The sequence below is a fragment of the Pleurodeles waltl genome, chromosome 7 (assembly GCF_031143425.1).
Source record: "Pleurodeles waltl isolate 20211129_DDA chromosome 7, aPleWal1.hap1.20221129, whole genome shotgun sequence".
NCBI classification, from domain to species: Eukaryota; Metazoa; Chordata; class Amphibia; order Caudata; family Salamandridae; genus Pleurodeles; species Pleurodeles waltl.
The window spans coordinates 473109987-473128655 of NC_090446.1; the positions used below are offsets into that span (position 1 = coordinate 473109987).

General features: G+C 45.3%; 1 protein-coding gene across 1 annotated transcript in view; it reads left to right on the top strand.

The window, feature by feature from the left end:
• Nucleotides 1-18669, top strand: part of KIF22 (kinesin family member 22) — a 136180-nt gene that overhangs the window by 79627 nt on the left and 37884 nt on the right. The window contains exons 9-10 of the mRNA XM_069244087.1: nucleotides 7199-7367; nucleotides 12022-12190. Of these exons, the coding sequence (XP_069100188.1) occupies nucleotides 7199-7367; nucleotides 12022-12190 (338 nt within the window). The remainder of the gene's footprint in view (nucleotides 1-7198; nucleotides 7368-12021; nucleotides 12191-18669) is intronic.

Genomic DNA, 18669 nt, shown 5'->3' on the forward strand with positions numbered 1-18669 from the left:
AAAATGACTAAGTAATTGAAAGAGTTTGGGGAAGAGAGACTTAGCAAACTGAATAAAGAATTCTACTGTGACGCCATCTGGCCCTGGACTCTTACCCTTGGGGAGAGATTGTAAAGCTGTATATAGTTCAGTAAGCTGTAGGGGTGGTATACAGAGGAGTCCACTGCAATGTGTGTCTTGGTTTGGGATTAGAGAAATATTGGTTGATAGATTCAACTGATGGTGTGTGTTCTGGAGTGTATAAAAGCAAAACATGTTGCTATATTGTAAGGAAATGCCTCCTTGGCATGGTTACCCCCTGACATTTTGCCTTTGCTGATGCTATGTTTTGAATTGAAAGTGTGCTGAGGCCTGCTAACCAGGCCCCAGCACCAGTGTTCTTTCCCTAACCTGTACTTTTGTATCCACAATTGGCACACCCTGGCATCCAGATAAGTCCCTTGTAAGTAGTACCCCTGGTACCAAGGGCCCTGATGCCAAGGAAGGTCTCTAAGGGCTGCAGCATGTCTTATGCCACCCTGGAGACCCCTCACTCAGCACAGACACACTGCTTGCCAGCTTGTGTGTGCTGGTGAGAACAAAACGAGTAAGTCGACATGGCACTCCCCTCAGGGTGCCATGCCAGCCTCTCACTGCCTATGCAGGTATAGATAAGTCACCCCTCTAGTAGGCCTTACAGCCCTAAGGCAGGGTGCACTCTACCATAGGTGAGGGCACCAGTACATGAGCACTGTGCCCCTACAGTGTCTAAGCAATACCTTAGGCATTGTAAGTGCAGGGTAGCCATAAGAGTATATGGTCTGGGAGTCTGTTTTACACGAACTCCACAGCACCATAATGGCTACACTGAAAACTGGGAAGTTTGGTATCAAACTTCTCAGCACAATAAATGCACACTGATGCCAGTGTACATTTTATTGTAAAATACACCCCAGAGGGCACCTTAGAGGTGCCCACTGAAACCTTAACCAACTATCTGTGTAGGCTGACTGGTTCCAGCAGCCTACCACACTAGAGACATGTTGCTGGCCCCATGGGGCGAGTGCCTTTGTCACTCTGAGGCCAGTAACAAAGCCTGCACTGGGTGGAGATGCCAACACCTCCCCCAGGCAGGAGCTGTCACACCTGGTGGTGAGCCTCAAAGGCTCACCCCTTTGTGCCAGCACCGCAGGACACTCCAGCTAGTGGAGTTGCCCGCCCCCTCCGGCCCCCACTTTTGGCGGCAAGGCCGGAGAAAATAATGAGAAAAACCAGGAGGAGTCACTGGCCAGTCAGGACAGCCCCTAAGGTGTCCTGAGCTGACGTGACTCCAACTTTTAGAAATCCTCCATCTTGCAGATGGAGGATTCCCCCAATAGGATTAGGGATGTGACCCCCTCCCCTTGGGAGGAGGCACAAAGAGGGTGTACCCACCCTCAGGGCTAGTAGCCATTGGCTACTAACCCCCCAGACCTAAACACGCCCTTAAATTTTGTATTTAAGGGCTCCCCTGAACCTAAGAATTTATATTCCTGAAACTACCTGAAGAAGAAGACTGCTGAGCTGAAAAACCCCTGCAGAGGAAGGACAGAAGACACCAACTGCTTTGGCCCCAGTCCTACCGGCCTGTCTCCTGCCTTCCAAAGAGACCTGCTGCAGCAACGCCTTCCAAGGGACCAGCGACCTCTGAATCCTCTGAGGACTGCCAGACTTCGAGAAAGACCAGAAACTCCCGAGGACAGCGGCCCTGCTCCAAAAGAACTGCAACTTTGTTTCAAGTAGCAGATTTAAAGACCCCTGCAACTCCCCGCAAGAAGCGTTAGACTTGCAACACTGCACCCGGCGACCCCGACTCGACTGGTGGAGAAACAACGCTTCAGGGAGGACCCTCCGGCGACTCTACGACTGTGAGTAACCAAAGTTGTCCCCCCTGTGCCCCCACAGCGACGCCTGCAGAGGGAATCCCCAGGCTCCCCCTGACCGCGACTGTCTGAACTCCATTTCCCGACGGCTGGAAAAGACCCTGCACCCGTAGCCCCCTGTACCTGAAGGATCGGAACTTCTGTTCAGGAGTGACCCCCAGGAGGCCCTCTCCCTTGCCCAGGTGGTGGCTACCCCGAGGAGCCCCCCCCCCCCCTTGCCTGCCTGCATCGCTGAAGAGACCCCTTGGTCTCCCATTGAAACCTACAGAGAACCAGACGCTTGTTTACACACTGCACCCGGCCGCCCCCGCGCTGCTGAGGGTGTACTTTTTGTGCTGACTTGTCGTCGTCCCCCCCCCCCTGGTGCCCTACAAAACCCCCCTGGTCTGCCCTCCGAAGACGCGGGTACTTATCTGCTGGCAGACTGGAACCTGGGCACCCCCTTCTCTCCATTGAAGCCTATGTTTTGGGCACCTCTTTGCCCTTTGCACCTGACCGGCCCTGAGCTGCTGGTGTGATAACTTTGAGGTTGCTCTGAACCCCCAACGGTGGGCTACCTTGGACCCAAAACCGAGACTTGTAAGTGATTTACTTACCTGACAAAACTAACATTACTTTACCTCCTCCAGGAACTGTGAACATTGCACTAAGTGTCCACTTTTAAAACAGCTTATTGTTTTATGTAAAAAGTATACATGCTAATGAAATGATTCAAAGTTCCTAAAGTACTTACCTGCAATACCTTTCAAATGAGATATTACATGTAGAATTTGAACCTGTGGTTCTTAAAATAAACTAAGAAAATATATTTTTCTATAACAACCTATTGGCTGGAATTGTCTCTGAGTGTGTGTTCCTCATTTATTGCCTGTGTATATACAACAAATGCTTAACACTACTCCTTGGATAAGCCTACTGCTCGACCACACTACCACAAAATAGAGCATTAGAATTATCTCTTTTTGCCACTATCTTACCTCTAAGGGGAACCCTTGGACTCTGTGCATGCTATTCCTTACTTTGAAATAGCACATACAGAGCCAACTTCCTACATATATCTTTAGTTCTAAAGTGTTTAACACCGTTATCTGTGATAGACTAAATAGTTATTTATTCTTTTTATTTCAAATATCGAGCTAGAAGATAACCAACTTTATTGTTACCACCATAATATCTGGCATTTATTTTCAGGAGGGTGCTGTATGCTTGTTCAGTGGTATATCGGTTAAACTCCATTCTAGCTGAGACTAGTGCTTCAAGACGTGATTTACTAGTTTTGTGAGTATAGTATTCATGTTCAAGGGACTTTATATTTTTAAGGATTTAAGTCGATTTTTGTTGAGCAGACTTTTTTTTTTTTTGTTGTTTTTTTTTTTGAGTGAGCATAACTTATGATGCAACCCCTCGAGGCAGCTTTGAATGCATCTCACACAAAATGAAATGATAGTTGATCACTATTGTTGATGTGGAAGTATTCTTCTATAAACTTACTATAGGAAGCGATAAAAGTAGCATCTGAAAGTAGTTATTAAACCTCCATGAAGATGTTTTAGAACCATTGAGAAAAAGATCAAGGCCAGTAATTACAGGTGTGGGATCTGAGATCAAAATAGCACCGATTTTAGAGTTGACCATATGTTGCAATAAACCTTTACTTAGAAAGATGTATAATGAAGCCCAGAATGGGAATGGTGGGTAGGAGAATAAAGAGTATTCCAAGAGGTCAGGATTGTACATTCTCCAGGAATCAGAGAGAATGCTGTAAAATAGTTTATAAAAGCTTTGTGGGAGGCATGTGGAATGAAATGTGACGTGGAACGTCTGTCCAAAAATGGATCGAGAATGTGGTTGCAGTCACCACCTATTACTAATTGTTTGAGGACTGTTCAGAGACGATATGTGAAAGACTCTTCCAAAAATGTGGATCTAGATGTGTGGGGCCGTGTATATTTAGGACAGTAAGAGAAATATTGTAAATGTAACAAGTACCTAGAGGCCTTCTGTATCTTGATGTTGTGAAATTATGGTAGGTTTGAGAGATTTATGAACAAGTATAATGACCTCATTTTTGTTTACGGTGGAAGGGGAGTAGAAAATGTCCCCTCCCCATTGTGTTTTTTTAAAAAAAAAAAAAAAAAAAAAGCTTAATTGCCTCAGTCGTTGAGGTTAGTCACAAAGCAATGTGGCATTTCAAACGAGCTAGGTGAGATAAGACACACTGACGTTTAATGGGGTGTTTAAGCCTCTTAACGTTCCAAGTAATTGTTCTAATTTGCATAACAAGAAGTATTAAAAAAAAACTGCTTTAACAAGGAAAAAACAGGCGCATCAATTTTGCAAAGTAATGGGAAAGAAACAAGATAGTAAAGAGAAGGAGGAAGATGAACTCCAGAAGTTGTGTATATACATGCATTTGGCAATACAGGAACCAAAGTCCACAAAAGCTAAAGAAGACAAGATAGAAAATGAATACCCTGCAAGGTAGGACAGCGGAGAACCTGAAAAGACAGGCAAGAGTGGCTTCAGCACAAGAAAAGTGATATTAGATCTTAAAACATATGAAGGTGAGATTCTTAGAAGAAAACATTATACAAACGAAATGTACCATTTAGGAGACCAAATAACGTAATAACTACAGTAAAAATATAAATCAAACCTTACCAGTGGAACATGTAGGAGAACAATTTGGATGGTGAGAAAGGAACATGAGGATTGCACAAAGAACACTATCTAAACAAATAAGATGTACAGAAGGAAAACCATGGATATAAATACTAAACATAACCATTACTATTAAACTGTCCAGAAAGACATTAAAGACAAATTAAATTATATCTTCAAGTAATTGCAGATGCTCCTAGTTCTATTGCTTCTGTTTTGTGTTGGTTAATAAACGTTTGTAGTGCTGAAGGTTCCTCGAACGAGTAAGAATTGTCCTTGAATGTAATTTTGAAAAGGCATGGGTGAAGACCATATTGAATATTCAAGGATTTGAGTTGTGGACGTAAGTCCATAAACTATTTGTGACGTGCACCTGTAGCAGGGAAGAAGTCTTGTGTGAAAAACACTTTACGACCTGACCATTGCAAAGAGCCCATCTTTTTGGTTTCCGAGAGTGTTCACATCAAGTCAGTAAATTGGAGAAAGAGAATAATAATGCCTCTAGGATGTGCACGAGGGCCAGTTAAAGTCTGTGGACCTAAACGATGTGCCTGTTAAATAGAGAGGGTAGGTAGAAGGCAAGCCAAAAACTGAAGGTATTGCTGTTTGATGGAATGCAATCATGTTAGAGCCTTCCAAACCTTATGGAATCCCAAAAAAGCAGAGATTAATTCTCCTCTTTCTATTTTCAAAGTTTTCGGTAAGCCTTTTAAGTTGAGCTATGTCCTTGGAGATCTGAGGATTGACAGTGTTACAAACAAAGTTACTGACTCTCTGTTCCAGAGTACAAATTTGTTGTTCGTGTTGGGACTACTGCTCTGCAATTCCTCCATGGCCTCATCTAGAGTAAGATGTGTAGGTGATTTTGAGGGAGAATCAGTCTTTTTGGAGGGGGGGGGGGGCTTGACGGAGGAAGTGTTAGATGATTTTTTTTTTTTTTTTTTTTTTTTTTTAATTGTGCCAGCAGCATGAGTTGAAGAGATGCTATCCTTCAAAAAGTCTGTAGCACTATCCATTGTTAAAGTTGATGGTGGCGAAGATTTAATTGTGTGCACACCACTCGAAGAGGATTATTAGACTTGGAGGAAGAGGATGACTGGCTGCTCTGAGAATTGTGTGGTCTCCCCATAAAAGCTAGCAGCAATTTGGTAAAAGGGGGCCAGCAACGTGAGGTGATGATTAAATTATATTACAATGAGCAGCTGCTGCGAGAAGTTTCCAAAAGAGCAAAATATAATAAATAGAAAATCCTTAAATTATTCTTTCAGAACAGGCATAGCAGAATACCACAAGAGCAAAGCACTTTACTGCACATAGTGGAACAATTGGTGACTAGTTTGAAGGGAACCTTCTGAAAAGAAAAAAACCTCAGTCAAAGGAAAGCATTTACCATGTTATGAAGAGCAATTTGAAAGAGCTCCTTGATAACGAGCTGGCAGTGAATACTGAAAGTTGAAAACCTCTGCTAAATGTGTTTGAAGAGAGGTCAAAAGTTCAGCTGGTTGTCAGAAGGGAATAAATATTCCACTGCAGAGGAGATCATATTTGAAGAATGACATCCAGGCAAGCAGTTAAGTCAAATAGAAACATCTCTGCGAAAGTTTAGGTTTGTGCAGAGGCTTATGAAGTGGAACGCAAATGACGCAGATAAAAAATTTACCCCAGGCCCTCCCATGAAGTCTCTGAAATGACTTCAAAACTCTGTGTCTCTGTAAGATACAGGCATATTTATCCAGCACAGAGCTCCTGTGCTACAAAATGCTGGAGAAATGAATCATTTTGATGTGAAAACATCTTCAATCCTTCCAGGAAGTGCTGAAGCCTTGTGGAGCTCTAAAGGGCAGCGGCCATCATGCGTGACCTCCAGCCACAGCCACACCCTCACTAGTAGGGAACAGACACCTGAGATGAGTGGTTACTTAACGTCGCTGAAATTTGTAACACAAAACAGTCGCCGTCCAACCCCCAATTATCTACCATTACATTGTTCTGCTCGCCCACATCCTGAAAAGTATCACATTAGGACATCACATCAGCAGGACAACCATATATAAAACAGGTGTGTGCTCCTCACAATCGTTTCACAATTGCAAAGGTTCTGTTCTTCCTCAGTCTTTCATGAGTTTTTTAATTTCTAATGCAGTGTATACTGAGCCCTTTTTATCTGGTGGATTATTACGTGGATGCCCCTGTTCTTTCACTGACCGTATCGAAAGAAGTGATTTATCTTTGGAACTTTTACACTAGCAATCTTTTCCAAACCCTTTACTGGGATACCAAGGGAATGTCTTAGCAAGGGGAGCATTGTGTGGTGCATTTATTTATGTTTTGGGTTTTTCTTTTTGTAAAATAAAAAAGAAAACTGTTTAGTGCAGAGCACAGTCATGTTGACAGCACTGCCCCAAACCGAGAAATGCATTGACAGGAACCACAGTGACAGCAGTTCCTGGCAAAGCTTTATGAAGGACTGCCAGTTGAGTGGAGATTTATAAATATGGGCGGTTCCTCTGCCATGGAGACTTAGTATACTCAGTCTCTCTGGCGGAACAAGGGGCCAACTGCCAAGAATTAAACCTGCCCTATACTTTCTACATAGTTTTAATTATTGAAGCTAATCTTGCCAATTTTTTCTGCAGCACTTATTTGAAGACTGAAGGTCTCGACTCTGCTGTAGTTGAGAGGCTGCTGAACCTGGAGAAGATGCTCATGAAAAAAGGGCTGAAGGGCATCCCACTTCCTAGCACCCCAAAACAGGAACGCCTGGAACTTATGAAGAGGGTAGAGGAGAGCCAGCTTGAAATACAGGTAATTGGTGCCATTTAATCTACTATTCTACCTTTAGAAGGAAACAAGATTACCTCTGCTGGTGGTAACTTGAAGCCATTTTGAATTTGAAAATGCCTCAATTGCATGTTCAGAACGAAGCGTTTTCCTTCCTACTCTAATGCTACTGTTTAAAAAAAAAATATATATATATATGGTGATATTGAATTAATTATAAGTGCACGTTGTATACATTTTATGTGGGCATTTTATTTTTTTCTTCTTCAAACCACTGTCCCAAATTCCTCAAATGAATTAAGTTACCACACTGCAATGAGAAAAATCATTGCTAGTCTTCCATATGGGGGCTAGAAAAGTGTAGTTCAGGCTAATTTTGTCCTCATCTGGGCAATTTTGTATCTTCAGGGCAGACAGCTGATTTGCTCCCATGTTTTCAGACCTAATTTGCTCTTGAAGATAATTTCCATCCACCAAAGTTTACCCACGATCTAGTCATAAGGTTGTATTAAGTGTTTTGTTTGTGTTCTTTTTGTAAGCCTGATAACCTAGCACGACCACCCTTGTTTTGGTGGCTTTTGTTTTAAGTATTGATATTTTATTATATCCTTGCGCCATTTCGTTCTCAACCTGTAAGTATTCCTGCCCCCAGTAGCCGACAGTAAACTGGTTCTATAGCTCTTACAACGAAGAGCTTCGAGTAAAAGTACAGACTACTCTTATGTAGCCAGCTCGTGTCCTCACCACTTTGCTTAAATGTTGGTTGTACCTACTTCTTTTCTACTCTGCAACTCCTTAGCTGGGTCCAGTCTTTATCTGCTGTTTTTGTCTTTACTTTTTCACCCTCCTCCATGTTTATTCTAGTTGTGAAGCAGCAGTCTGTCATGCACGGCTTACTATTGGCTGTTTGCAGCAGCTGACCCACATAACATTTGTCTTATTCTTGGAGGAGGCCGGCCTGCACTGTATGCTCGCATTGGTACAGGATCCCTCAAACCACTTATTTTGCATGAAGAAGTAAGGTTACACCTCATTGTGACTAATCTGTTGCTTTTTTGTTGCTTAATCAGCAAGATTTGAGCTCTGCTGTAAACTTGAGTCAGAAACTTTCTCTAGTGGCTGCTATGTAAACCCATACTCTACCAGGTATGTCGATGAATGCCGTAGCATCCTGGTTGAATACTCTGAAGTGATTCAGGCCCTTGTCGGGGGACTGTGAAAGCACCTGGTCAAAAGACCACCTTCTGCTGCCATTTAACAACATGTTCCAGGTGCAGGCTCTGTTTCTCTCTGGTGGGAGAGCAAAAGTACTGGTGGGAAGATGATTTTTCACTGTAGATGCTTCTTTGCTTTAGAGAGGTCATCAAAGATTTTTGCACTCAGTTCCTCGCCTGGGTGATAGTGCCAAAGCTGCTGCACTGAAGGTTCAACCTAGCATCTCTTGTGGGGCATGGGTGGGACCTTTAAGCCCCTTGCACTTAAACGTCTGTTTAAGTCAGCCTCCCTCCTTGAACGAGAGTCTAGAGGTCCAAGGCTGTACATGGTTTGCACTGGAGAATTTAACCCAAGTGTCTGCTCTGGTGGGTCTTTTCTGCTCCCAGTCTACTCTCCTGTGTTCACTGCACCAAGGTTGAGCCTTTTTTCCTGAGGCTGTGCTACCGGCTGAGAATACCAGTGCCTCTGGGCATAGTCAGTTTACTCATAAGGTGAAGAACTACAGAAGGGAAAGTGATGCACTTGCTTTTGCTAAGATACATCCCGCCCATTTTCTTCATGACTTGTCTCTAACTCTCAACACAGCAGTTAGGTGTTCATGAGGCCGAGTTACTGGCAGTCCTTTTATTTTGGACATAGTCCTCTATAAACCCTTTCCTATATGGCTCATTCTGCTTTGCTGGCAGGTCAGGTTCCTCTAATCAGTTGCAGATGGAAAAGATGCCATGGCCCGTAACGGTGTACCCCACCCTCCTCTCATATATCTCACTTCTGGTTTGCATCAATGCTATTTTTTTTCTTCAGCTTCTTTCTGAATGGTATGAATGTGTAGTCTCAAGGGAGTTTCCCCGTTGCAGCTTCCTGTCCTAGTGCTGCTCTAAAAGGTCATTCAATAGCAGAAGGCTCCTTTGCTCAGCCTGCACTGCCCACTCCGGTTCAGGTACTTGCCAGACTTTAGTCTGGTTTTTATCTGCTAGCTCTCAATGGACAGAATATCCTTTGTGGGTGTACCTACTAGACATTTCCCTGTAGTTGGGCTTGCATGGGTGAACAAGATACTGATCAGGATGACCGTTCTGGTGGCCTCTAGGACTGGCATATGACTAGGTGCCATTATCCAGTCGTGGCCATGGTATTGTCCTGTTGGGGCACTGTTGCCATGGACAAGAATAATGTTTACACCTTTGTGAAAGCAGCAGTTCCCCCAATAAGGCAAGTTGTGGCCATGGAACACCAGTTTCTCTAGCAGGCTCAAGGAGGATTTCTCAGAATCTATTCTGCAAGCCTTACACCTCAGTCATTTAAACAAAGTATTGGCCTGCAACAATTGTGTGTGAATCCCACAGACCAGTACGTGCTGATTGAATCATCCCTGAATTATAAAGCATCACGCTCCTACATGCAGAAGGAAATGAAATGTCTGGAGACCTTTGGAAGAGGATCTTCCAGTCTGTGTATCTCCTTACAATACACCATTGTCGGCCTGCCTAGCTTCAGTTGCTGCCTCTGGTGTTAGTTTGATCGCTTTGCCTCCTTGCTGCTTTGCTTAAGAGCAGTACTGAGTCAGCCTAAACCTGGGCTAGATAGCTGCTGAGCAGAAACCGCTGATGTCCAAAGACCTCATTATTACAGCTGCCAAGAGCATCAATACTGACTGGCCATATGGTGGTGTTCTGGTCTCAAGTCTCTGAACCTGAGAAGGTCACTAGTTTTCTTTTCCATCAGGAAGAACATGTTTGGTCCCACAGCTGATAGTCACCCAGTGTCCTTTCTCTGCCAAATCACAATTCCCCTACATCTGCTATCAAGCAGGACTTCTCATTTCCAGTCAGCAAAGCCCTTATGTCCTTTGAATGCTAGCAAGTCCTTTCAACCCAAGACCCCTGCTGAAAACTCTTCTGGAAGCAAGGTGGAGATGCTGTAGTGGAAAAGAGGCCGTCTGCTACCCTACGTCTTTCTAGGTCAAGACGTCAACTTTGGGTTTGTGGGCCAGCTATCCTCCTAGGCACCATCTCAGACAGGTGCTCAGTGCACATCTTAAAAACTACCTTGCCACCAATGGATCTTATGAGAACTGGCCTGGAAAGTTCTGAATGGGTGACGAGGCAGGTAGGCATGCAATGGACATTCTGCAGGTGCCTTCTGGTAGAGCTTTTTGTTCTGATGACATAAAATGTGGTTATCACTAGTGTGAGGTAAAGGCCTTTTGAGCCAATTTAGTCCTGAGATGTACGTCTCCATCCAAAAGGCAGCGGAGCACTGTACATGGTCAAAATCGAGCATAAAGTCAACAAATATGAGGAGGGGAAGCTGGGTATGGTTACTGCATTGTTGTGTTGTGTACTTTTAAAGGGTGACTTCATTTTTTCTTTAAATTGGAGCAGTATTGGGTTGGAGTGGTCCTGATTGCTACGGTGATGTCCCTGGTGCTTAGTAAATAAGTGAGTAGAAAAGCCTGTTTTTTTTTTTTTTGTGTGTGCGCACACTCTGGTGTACTGGCTGCATGTGTCCAACAGTGTCTGTCAAAAACCTGCTAAGGGACACCATTACCAGTTACCTGACCTTACACATTACCCATTGCTAGATTCTGCATAGTCAAAGCTCCATTAAAAGTACTAGCACATTCCAGGGCTAACGCAGCATCTGTTGAACTTTTCAAATGTGCCTTATAAGAGATGCTGCGTTGTGACCCACATGCTTTCTGATGATGATGATGCTCTCTAGTAGCTTTCTTGTGGAACAATGATATTTTGGTTAAAGAATTGAGTAAAACAGCTTTGACTAGGACTTATCTGTCCAAGGCTGCTGCCCTTTTCTTCCTATCCCTTTATCAACTGCTGTGGCATTTCAACTGATGTTCAGAATGTGCAAAAGCAGGATACAGTTACTTTTATGGAGACTATTACTCATAGACTTTGGTTCTTTTTCTATTATCTGGTTAACAGGTCTCCCACTGGTTTGCTCCCCTCCCTCCCCCGCCACCCCCCAAATAGCAGGGACTAGTGATGAAGAACGTGTGCAGGGTTTGTGTATGTGCTGTACACGTGTAACAGTACAAATGCGCAAAGTTCTGTACTTAAACAGCTACATCCTAAATATCGTGTCCTGCCACTGTTTGAGAGATGGTTGTACTTGGTACCATGTACAATAGAGACCAGTCCAATTTCTCCTACTGTGAAAGCTTAGCAACTGCAGATGCCTTAATTCGGTGAGTAGAATGGACAGAGCTGTGAGGGAGAGGTTCGATAAATGGTGGACCTCGACTGTTGCTGAACTATTGGTTCTAATGGCTTAATGATAGCCATGTAAAAGATTGCCGTTGGCCAAGAATAATTTAAAATAGTTTTTAAATGTCTTACCAAAACGATGCTTTATGGATTCATTGCTTTAAGAATGTTAATCATGAATTTCAATTAATCTCAATTTTCTTTATCCTCTTCCACCCCCTCTGTTCACTATTCAGGAACTTAAGGAACAGAAGAAAAAATTAGAAGCTGCATTTGCTGTAGAAAGCAATTTAAACAAGTCCCACGATTCAGAAAACTCTGAAGACATCTTTCAGTCGAAACTTAGGCCACTTCAGCGCAAGGCTGTCTTACAGCGGAAACAGGCAATTGTTCAGCCCTTGCAAGGTGTGTAATTGAACCTGCATAGCAGTCTTGTTGTATATTGATGCTCACCTAGTTTGACTGCTGATTGAGTGATGTATCTTTTGGAGGAGTTTCTAAGATTGTGTTCTTGTTGGTCGCTTCTTCTTTTATGATTCTGCTGCTACAGAAAATGACTTCTAATTCTTGTACCCATTTCATACTTACCACCTTGTAGACTCTTATCCAAAGTATTTAGGGTTTATAATTACTTTTATTTTAGGTACTAATGAATAATTTGCTCAACTTTCCAAAACGTATTACACTTCAATATTGTTTGCCATTGTTTTGAATGCAGTTTATTTCTGATAGATACATCTACTTGTGGATTTCTCAACTTTTAAATATCCCAAGGCACCAGCCTTCCACGGAAGCTTTTCTTAATAGCGCTGCACAATGTCATAATGCCATGGTTCTGCACGTGACGTCATCTGAGCCACTAGATGCCCTTGCTGACGTCTGTTGCCTTGTTTTCCGCACATTTGAGGCGTAACAGTTATCATTTCTCCTCTAGGTATTGCTGTGGCAACAGTGTTTCAGATTAGGAAACAGTATATGCTATTTTTCTGTAACAGTCTTTGCCAAGAAAGTCTGGATTCAAGCCCTGCCAGGAGTGTGAAGTCAGATGTCGATCACTGACCCTTGTGATGACTCTATGGTGTCTCTGCTCGTATCACGACGTTGGCGCCTGTTTGTGTCAGAAGATGAACCGGAAGGCCATGAAAGATAAGCAAAGTTCTTCATGGCCAAAGTAAGGAGAAGTGTCATCAGAAGCCTCTGACTTGTTAGGAGTTGCTGTCTCCTCACTTATCAGTCGTCCAAGAGGAAACGCAAAAACAAAGCTGCGTCTGTTTCTGATGTCTATCTTCAAGAGATGTTTCTGCGGCATCAGTGTCTCGGCCTCAGATGCTGACTGAAGGCTCTCCGGCTCCATCTTCTGTAGCCCGTCCGGCATCACTTTTGAGTCCTCTGACAACTTCTGTGCACCCTGGTCCGAAGCTAGAGGTGGTTTCCCCACTTCCAGTTCTTCCTTCTCAACAGAAGCAAGAGTATCCAGCTTTCTGTGCTCCTGAAATGGATCCTTCTAGCTTTCTAAATGCAATGTACATCATTTTTAGTAAGGCAGTGACTCCATCTGGTGTGCGTGCAGGCTCCATGAGTCCAATGTCTTATTTGCTGGAAGGCTTCCCAGTGCAATATCAGTAGGTGCCATTCATGCCAATGGCCCAGGTACCCTGGCCTTCTCCAGTGCTGAAGAAAGGGATTATTTCGCTAGTAGAAACTCTGCAGGAGTTAATGGCGCCGAATGCTCCCTCACAGATGTCAAAAGGCTCCATGCCAGTGTGGCATTATTCGGCTCCAGTTCCTGTGAATTCGGTGCCACTATCGCTGGTGCTAATCCAGTCTTCTCTGGCGCTGCTGCTAGAGTGGAGGCATAGATCCTGTAAACGTTTAGCGCCTTATGGAAAAAACAATATTTGTTTGCCCAGCAAGATCTTCACCTGAAAGAGGGTGAGATACGTTTGCATGATCCAGATTTTAAAGGACTGGACACTGCAAGTAGCTTGGATACTTACCCAGAATGGGAATTAATGTTGTAAGAAACTAGCCCCTTGTGGCAGTACCCTCCCCATCCCCACTTTTTGCCTAATATACTAACTTGACTGAGTGTGTGCTGGGATTCTGCTAACCAGTGCCTGTGTTCTTTCCCTAAAACTGTACCATTGCTTTCACAATTAGCACACAGCCAAGTCTGCTGAAAAAGGTACCAGTGGTACCAAGGGCTCTGTGGCCAGAGAGGGTCCCTAAGGGCTGCAGCATATACTCTGCTACCCTAAGGGACCCCCCCCCTCACTAAACACATGCACATTGCTATTGCTGATTGTGTGTGTTGGTTGGAAGAAAAAGGTATAGTCAACATGGCATCCCTCCCTGGGTGTCATACCCACAAACCACTGCCTGTGGCACAGGTAAGTCATCCCTGTAGCAGGCCTTACAGCCAAAAGGCAGAGTTCACTATACCACAAGTGAGGGAACAGGTGCACGAGCAATACTGCAACACTTTGCGGTGAGCCTCAAAGGCGCCGCCCCACCCCCCTGACCAGGGCTCAATTTTGTCTGCAGGTCTGGTAGGGAAACTAGTAAACACAACAGCCGGTGGTGTGCCCACCCCTAGGCCGCCCAGATCTGAGTTAACCCCCTCCATGCAGAATCCTCCCTCTTGCATTGGAAGATGCCTGCAAATGGGGTTAATGTGTTCTCCCCTCCACCCCCATTCCCTTCCAAATGGAGTGGGCTTTGGACGGATGTAGCCACCCTCATGGACAGTAGCCATTGGAGACTGTCCTCTGACCCACATAATACTAAATCTAGTATTTAGGGGCACCCCTGAACCTTGCTCTTGGTGACCTAACAAGGATGACTGAAGCGCCACACCAGCAGAGAAGATTCCAGACATCTGACTTGACCCCAGCCCTACCAGCGTGTCTGCAGCTTTAAGAATCCTACTAAAAGACGACGACTCGTCATGCAGGATCAGCGATCTCTACAAGCCTTCCCCCCCCCCCCCCCGCCAGCCCTGTCCACAAAAACGCCTCCAAAAGGACTACAGAACTGCCCCGGTTCTGAGACTCCAGCTCACTCTGCACCTGACGCCATGGCCCAAGTCCTGGTGTACCATCGGACCAGAAAGCACCCCCAGGCATTTCCAACCTAGAGTCCACCCTGGGTCTACTGGGTCTACCCCTTCTAACCAAACTGACACCTGCAGCCTAAATCCAGAGGACTCCCAACCGCGACCAGCTACAGTGGAGATTCCCAGACACCTGAAGGTACCCCTGCACCTTATTGCCCCAACCCCCCTGCCTTGGGGAACCTGATCAAAAGTCCAGCCCAGTGGGCTCTCTGGCTACCTGCCTAGCAGTTGGTTTTCTTCAGTCGACTCCCTGATCAACACCTGCAGCATCTCTTGTGACCCCTGAGGTTCCATCATTGATAAGGATTGGGCACCTGATGCTGTTTGCACCCTGCACCCGGCCGCCCCTGTGCCACTGAGGGTGTTTTGGTGCTGATACCCCTCGCCCCTGAGGACTGCATGGCTTTCTATGAGAAATTGCACTAAGTGTCCGCTTTTGAAGTGGTATATTCTTGGAACTACTTACCTGCAACAAAGATCCTTTTGGTTCTAGAAATAAAGTAACAAAGTATATTTTTTGATAAATGGAAACATTGGCCTGGAGTTAGTCATAGAGTGTGAGTCTTATTTCTTGACACTGTGTGTGTGTGTGTGTGTGTACACAACACATGCTTAACACTACCCTCTAAGCCCCACTGCTCAAACACACTACCACAAAAGAGCATTAGTATTATCTACTTTAGCCTCTGGGGATCCACTGGACTCTGTGCACACTATCCTTCATTTTGGTATAGTATGTACAGAGCCAGCTTCCTACAATTGTCACCAAAAGGCATGCCTCCTCCTGACGTTACGTCCTATCATGTGGTGATAAGGGAGGCTGCAGACATGTTGGAGCGGTCCCTTCCTACAGCTGAACTTAAACCTAATCTATTGACACAGGTACTGCTTTCTGCTTCCTTTGTGTCAGTCCACCATTGCCTTTTAATGGGGCTTTGACTGAACCTGCATTGGACATTTGGCAGAAACCTTTGTCAACCCCGGCAGTGTCTCTACCATTGGCAGAAGGTACAAGGCTGATCCAGGGATCCTGTGTTTGAGTAGTCATCCATCAACCAAAAGCTTGGTGGTACAGGCCTCCTGTTCATTGATGTTGACTCTAGGGTCCTTCCCAACTTCTGCGGCAGAGAGGGAGTCTGTGAAGATGGAGCAATCTGTGAAGAAGGTTTTTTCTCTGGGGAATATGACTCTGACGTCTGCTAAAGCTACTTGTCTTTTGGGCCGCTATATACACACCTTGATGGATTTTGCCAGGACAGTGATTCCAAAGCTGCCAGATGATGTTCAGAGGCACTTTGTAGAACTGTTAAATGACAACTATGTAGCAGTGAGGCTAGCTGTCCAGCCTGCATATGGCTGATTCAGTGGCTAGAGCGATAAGGACTTCAGTCTCTAAGCAACGGCGCACTTGGCTGAGGGTGGATCTGGGTTCTCGTCTGATGTGCAAACCACTCTTCTGGATTTGACCTTCGATGGTGTCAATCCGGTATTAAGTGTGGCTAATCACCTGATAGGGTATCCTGGCTCTTGCGGGTCCTGGAGGCTTATTCAAACAGCCAGGTCTTGAGGGCCATTCAGAATTCTGGTACAGGTGATGGTCTGGAGTTGCGTGGAGAGGCTGTTACAGGTTTTTACTGCAATGAGGAGCGTCCTCCACTTCTGCTTAGGTAGATGTGGGGAGTATGGGCAAGTGAAAGGGAGACTAAGCACAGTCTTCTTGACAATTGGTGGAAGTTCAGTAGGTGGCTAATGTACGCGGTTCCTTGTGTGGGTGGGTGGGTGGGTCAGCAGCTTGAATTGGCATCTTGTGTATGGGGAGCTACTGGAGTTGCCTGAGATGGAATGTGATGTGGGTTCATTGGTGAAGGTTGAGGATGAGTCTGGCTGTGGCATTCTGTATGATCTGAAGTCTCTGTAGGATGTTTGGTGAATCCTATGTAGAGAGCATTGTAGTCTAGTCGGCTGGTGATGAGAGCCTGTGTCACAGTGCGTCTCATGTGTAGGTTTAGCTACTTGAAGATCTTGCATAGCATGCACAAAGTGAGGAAGCAGACAGAGGAGATGGTGTTGATCTGTTATTTCATATTGAACTGCATGTTGATGATTTTGGGTTTCTGGCATGGAGGGAGTAGGTGTTGGACCTAGGTCTGATGGCCACCAGGAGTAGTTCCATGTGTTGCTGCTATTGCCAAAGATCAATACTTCGTCTTGTCTCTGTTACCTGCAGGCAGTTGTTCTTCATCCAGTCAACGACTCGGGTCATATATGCGTTGAAGAGCATGGGGCTGAGGGATGAGCCCTGTGGTTCAGAGGTGTAAGGTGGATCGTCTGGGTTCTTCCAGTGAGGAAGGAGGTGATTCATTCATTCATTCATCAATCCATCCATCCATCTGAGAGCATCCACTTGGATGCTGATGTGGTGGAGTCTTTCAGCATGTGGTGGGGATAAGGTGTTAAAGGCTGCAGAGAGCTTGGAGGATCAAAGCTGCCATTTCTCCTCGGTTGAGGAGGGTTCGTATGTTATCAGAGGATGCAATCAGGGATATGCTGTGATTGCTGCAGAAGCTGGATTGGGAGGTGTCAAGTAGCTGGTTCTACTCCACGTATGTCACAAGTTTCTTGTTCATGTTCTTTTCGAGTATCTTTGCTGGGAATGGGAGCAGGGAGATTGTCAAACTAGGCAAACCCAGAAACTACCGGCCAGAGGGTTTTCGAGTAGTGTTCTGACTGGGGTGTTTCCACGCGTCGGGAAATGTTGCTGTGGTGATGGAGGGGTTGGGCAAGGTGGGGAGATCCTGGCAGATCCTTTGGTTTCTAAGGTTGAAGATGTGGTGTGGGCATCAGTCTGAGCTCCTGAGTGGATGGATTTCATGGTGAAGGTGATGTCCTGGGTGGAGAGGATGTTGCAGGTGGTCAGTGTGTGGTTCGTGTCGGTTACGTTGATGGTGTATCTGTCGGAAGTCTGTAGATGTGAGTTTTTGTTCGAAGTTTCTGTATATGGTTGTAATCTTGTCGTGAAAGAAGTGGGTGAGGTTGTCGCACCGCTCCTGTGAGGGGGTGATGTTTTTGCTGGCAGGCAGGTTAGAGAATTCCTTAATGTTGAAGAGTTGCTTTGTGGTGTTGGTTTTGATGCGTGCTGGAAGGACTGCCTTTTTTGTTGCCCTCAGCAGGTGGTGGTAGAGGTTGAGGTTGGTCTTGAAGGCTGCTCTGTCAGAGGCATCCTTGCTGGCGCGCCACCTCTCCAGCTGTTTGCTGTCTTAACTCTGAGTTCTTCGGTGTAACAGCTGGCCTTTTTGGGGGGTTTTCTCTGGTTGTTGCGATTGATTGGGATGATGCTGCCGATGGAATTGGTGATCCAGGCGTTTTGTTTTTCACCCCTGTAAGGAAATGCCTCCTTGGCATGGTTACCCCCTGACTTTTTGCCTTTGCTGATGCTAAGTTTTGATTTGAAAGTGTGCTGAGGCCTGCTAACCAGGCCCCAGCACCAGTGTTCTTTCCCTAACCTGTACTTTTGTTTCCATAATTGGCACACCCTGGCATCCAGGTAAGTCTCTTGTAACTGGTACCCCTGGTACCAAGGGCCCTGATGCCAGGGAAGGTCTCTAAGGGATGCAGTATGTCTTATGCCACCATGGGGACCCCTCACTCAGCACAGACACACTGCTTGCCAGCTTGTGTGTGCTCGTGAGGACAAAACGAGTAAGTCGACATGGCACTCCCCTCAGGGTGCCATGCCAGCCTCACACTGCCTATGCAGTATAGATAAGTC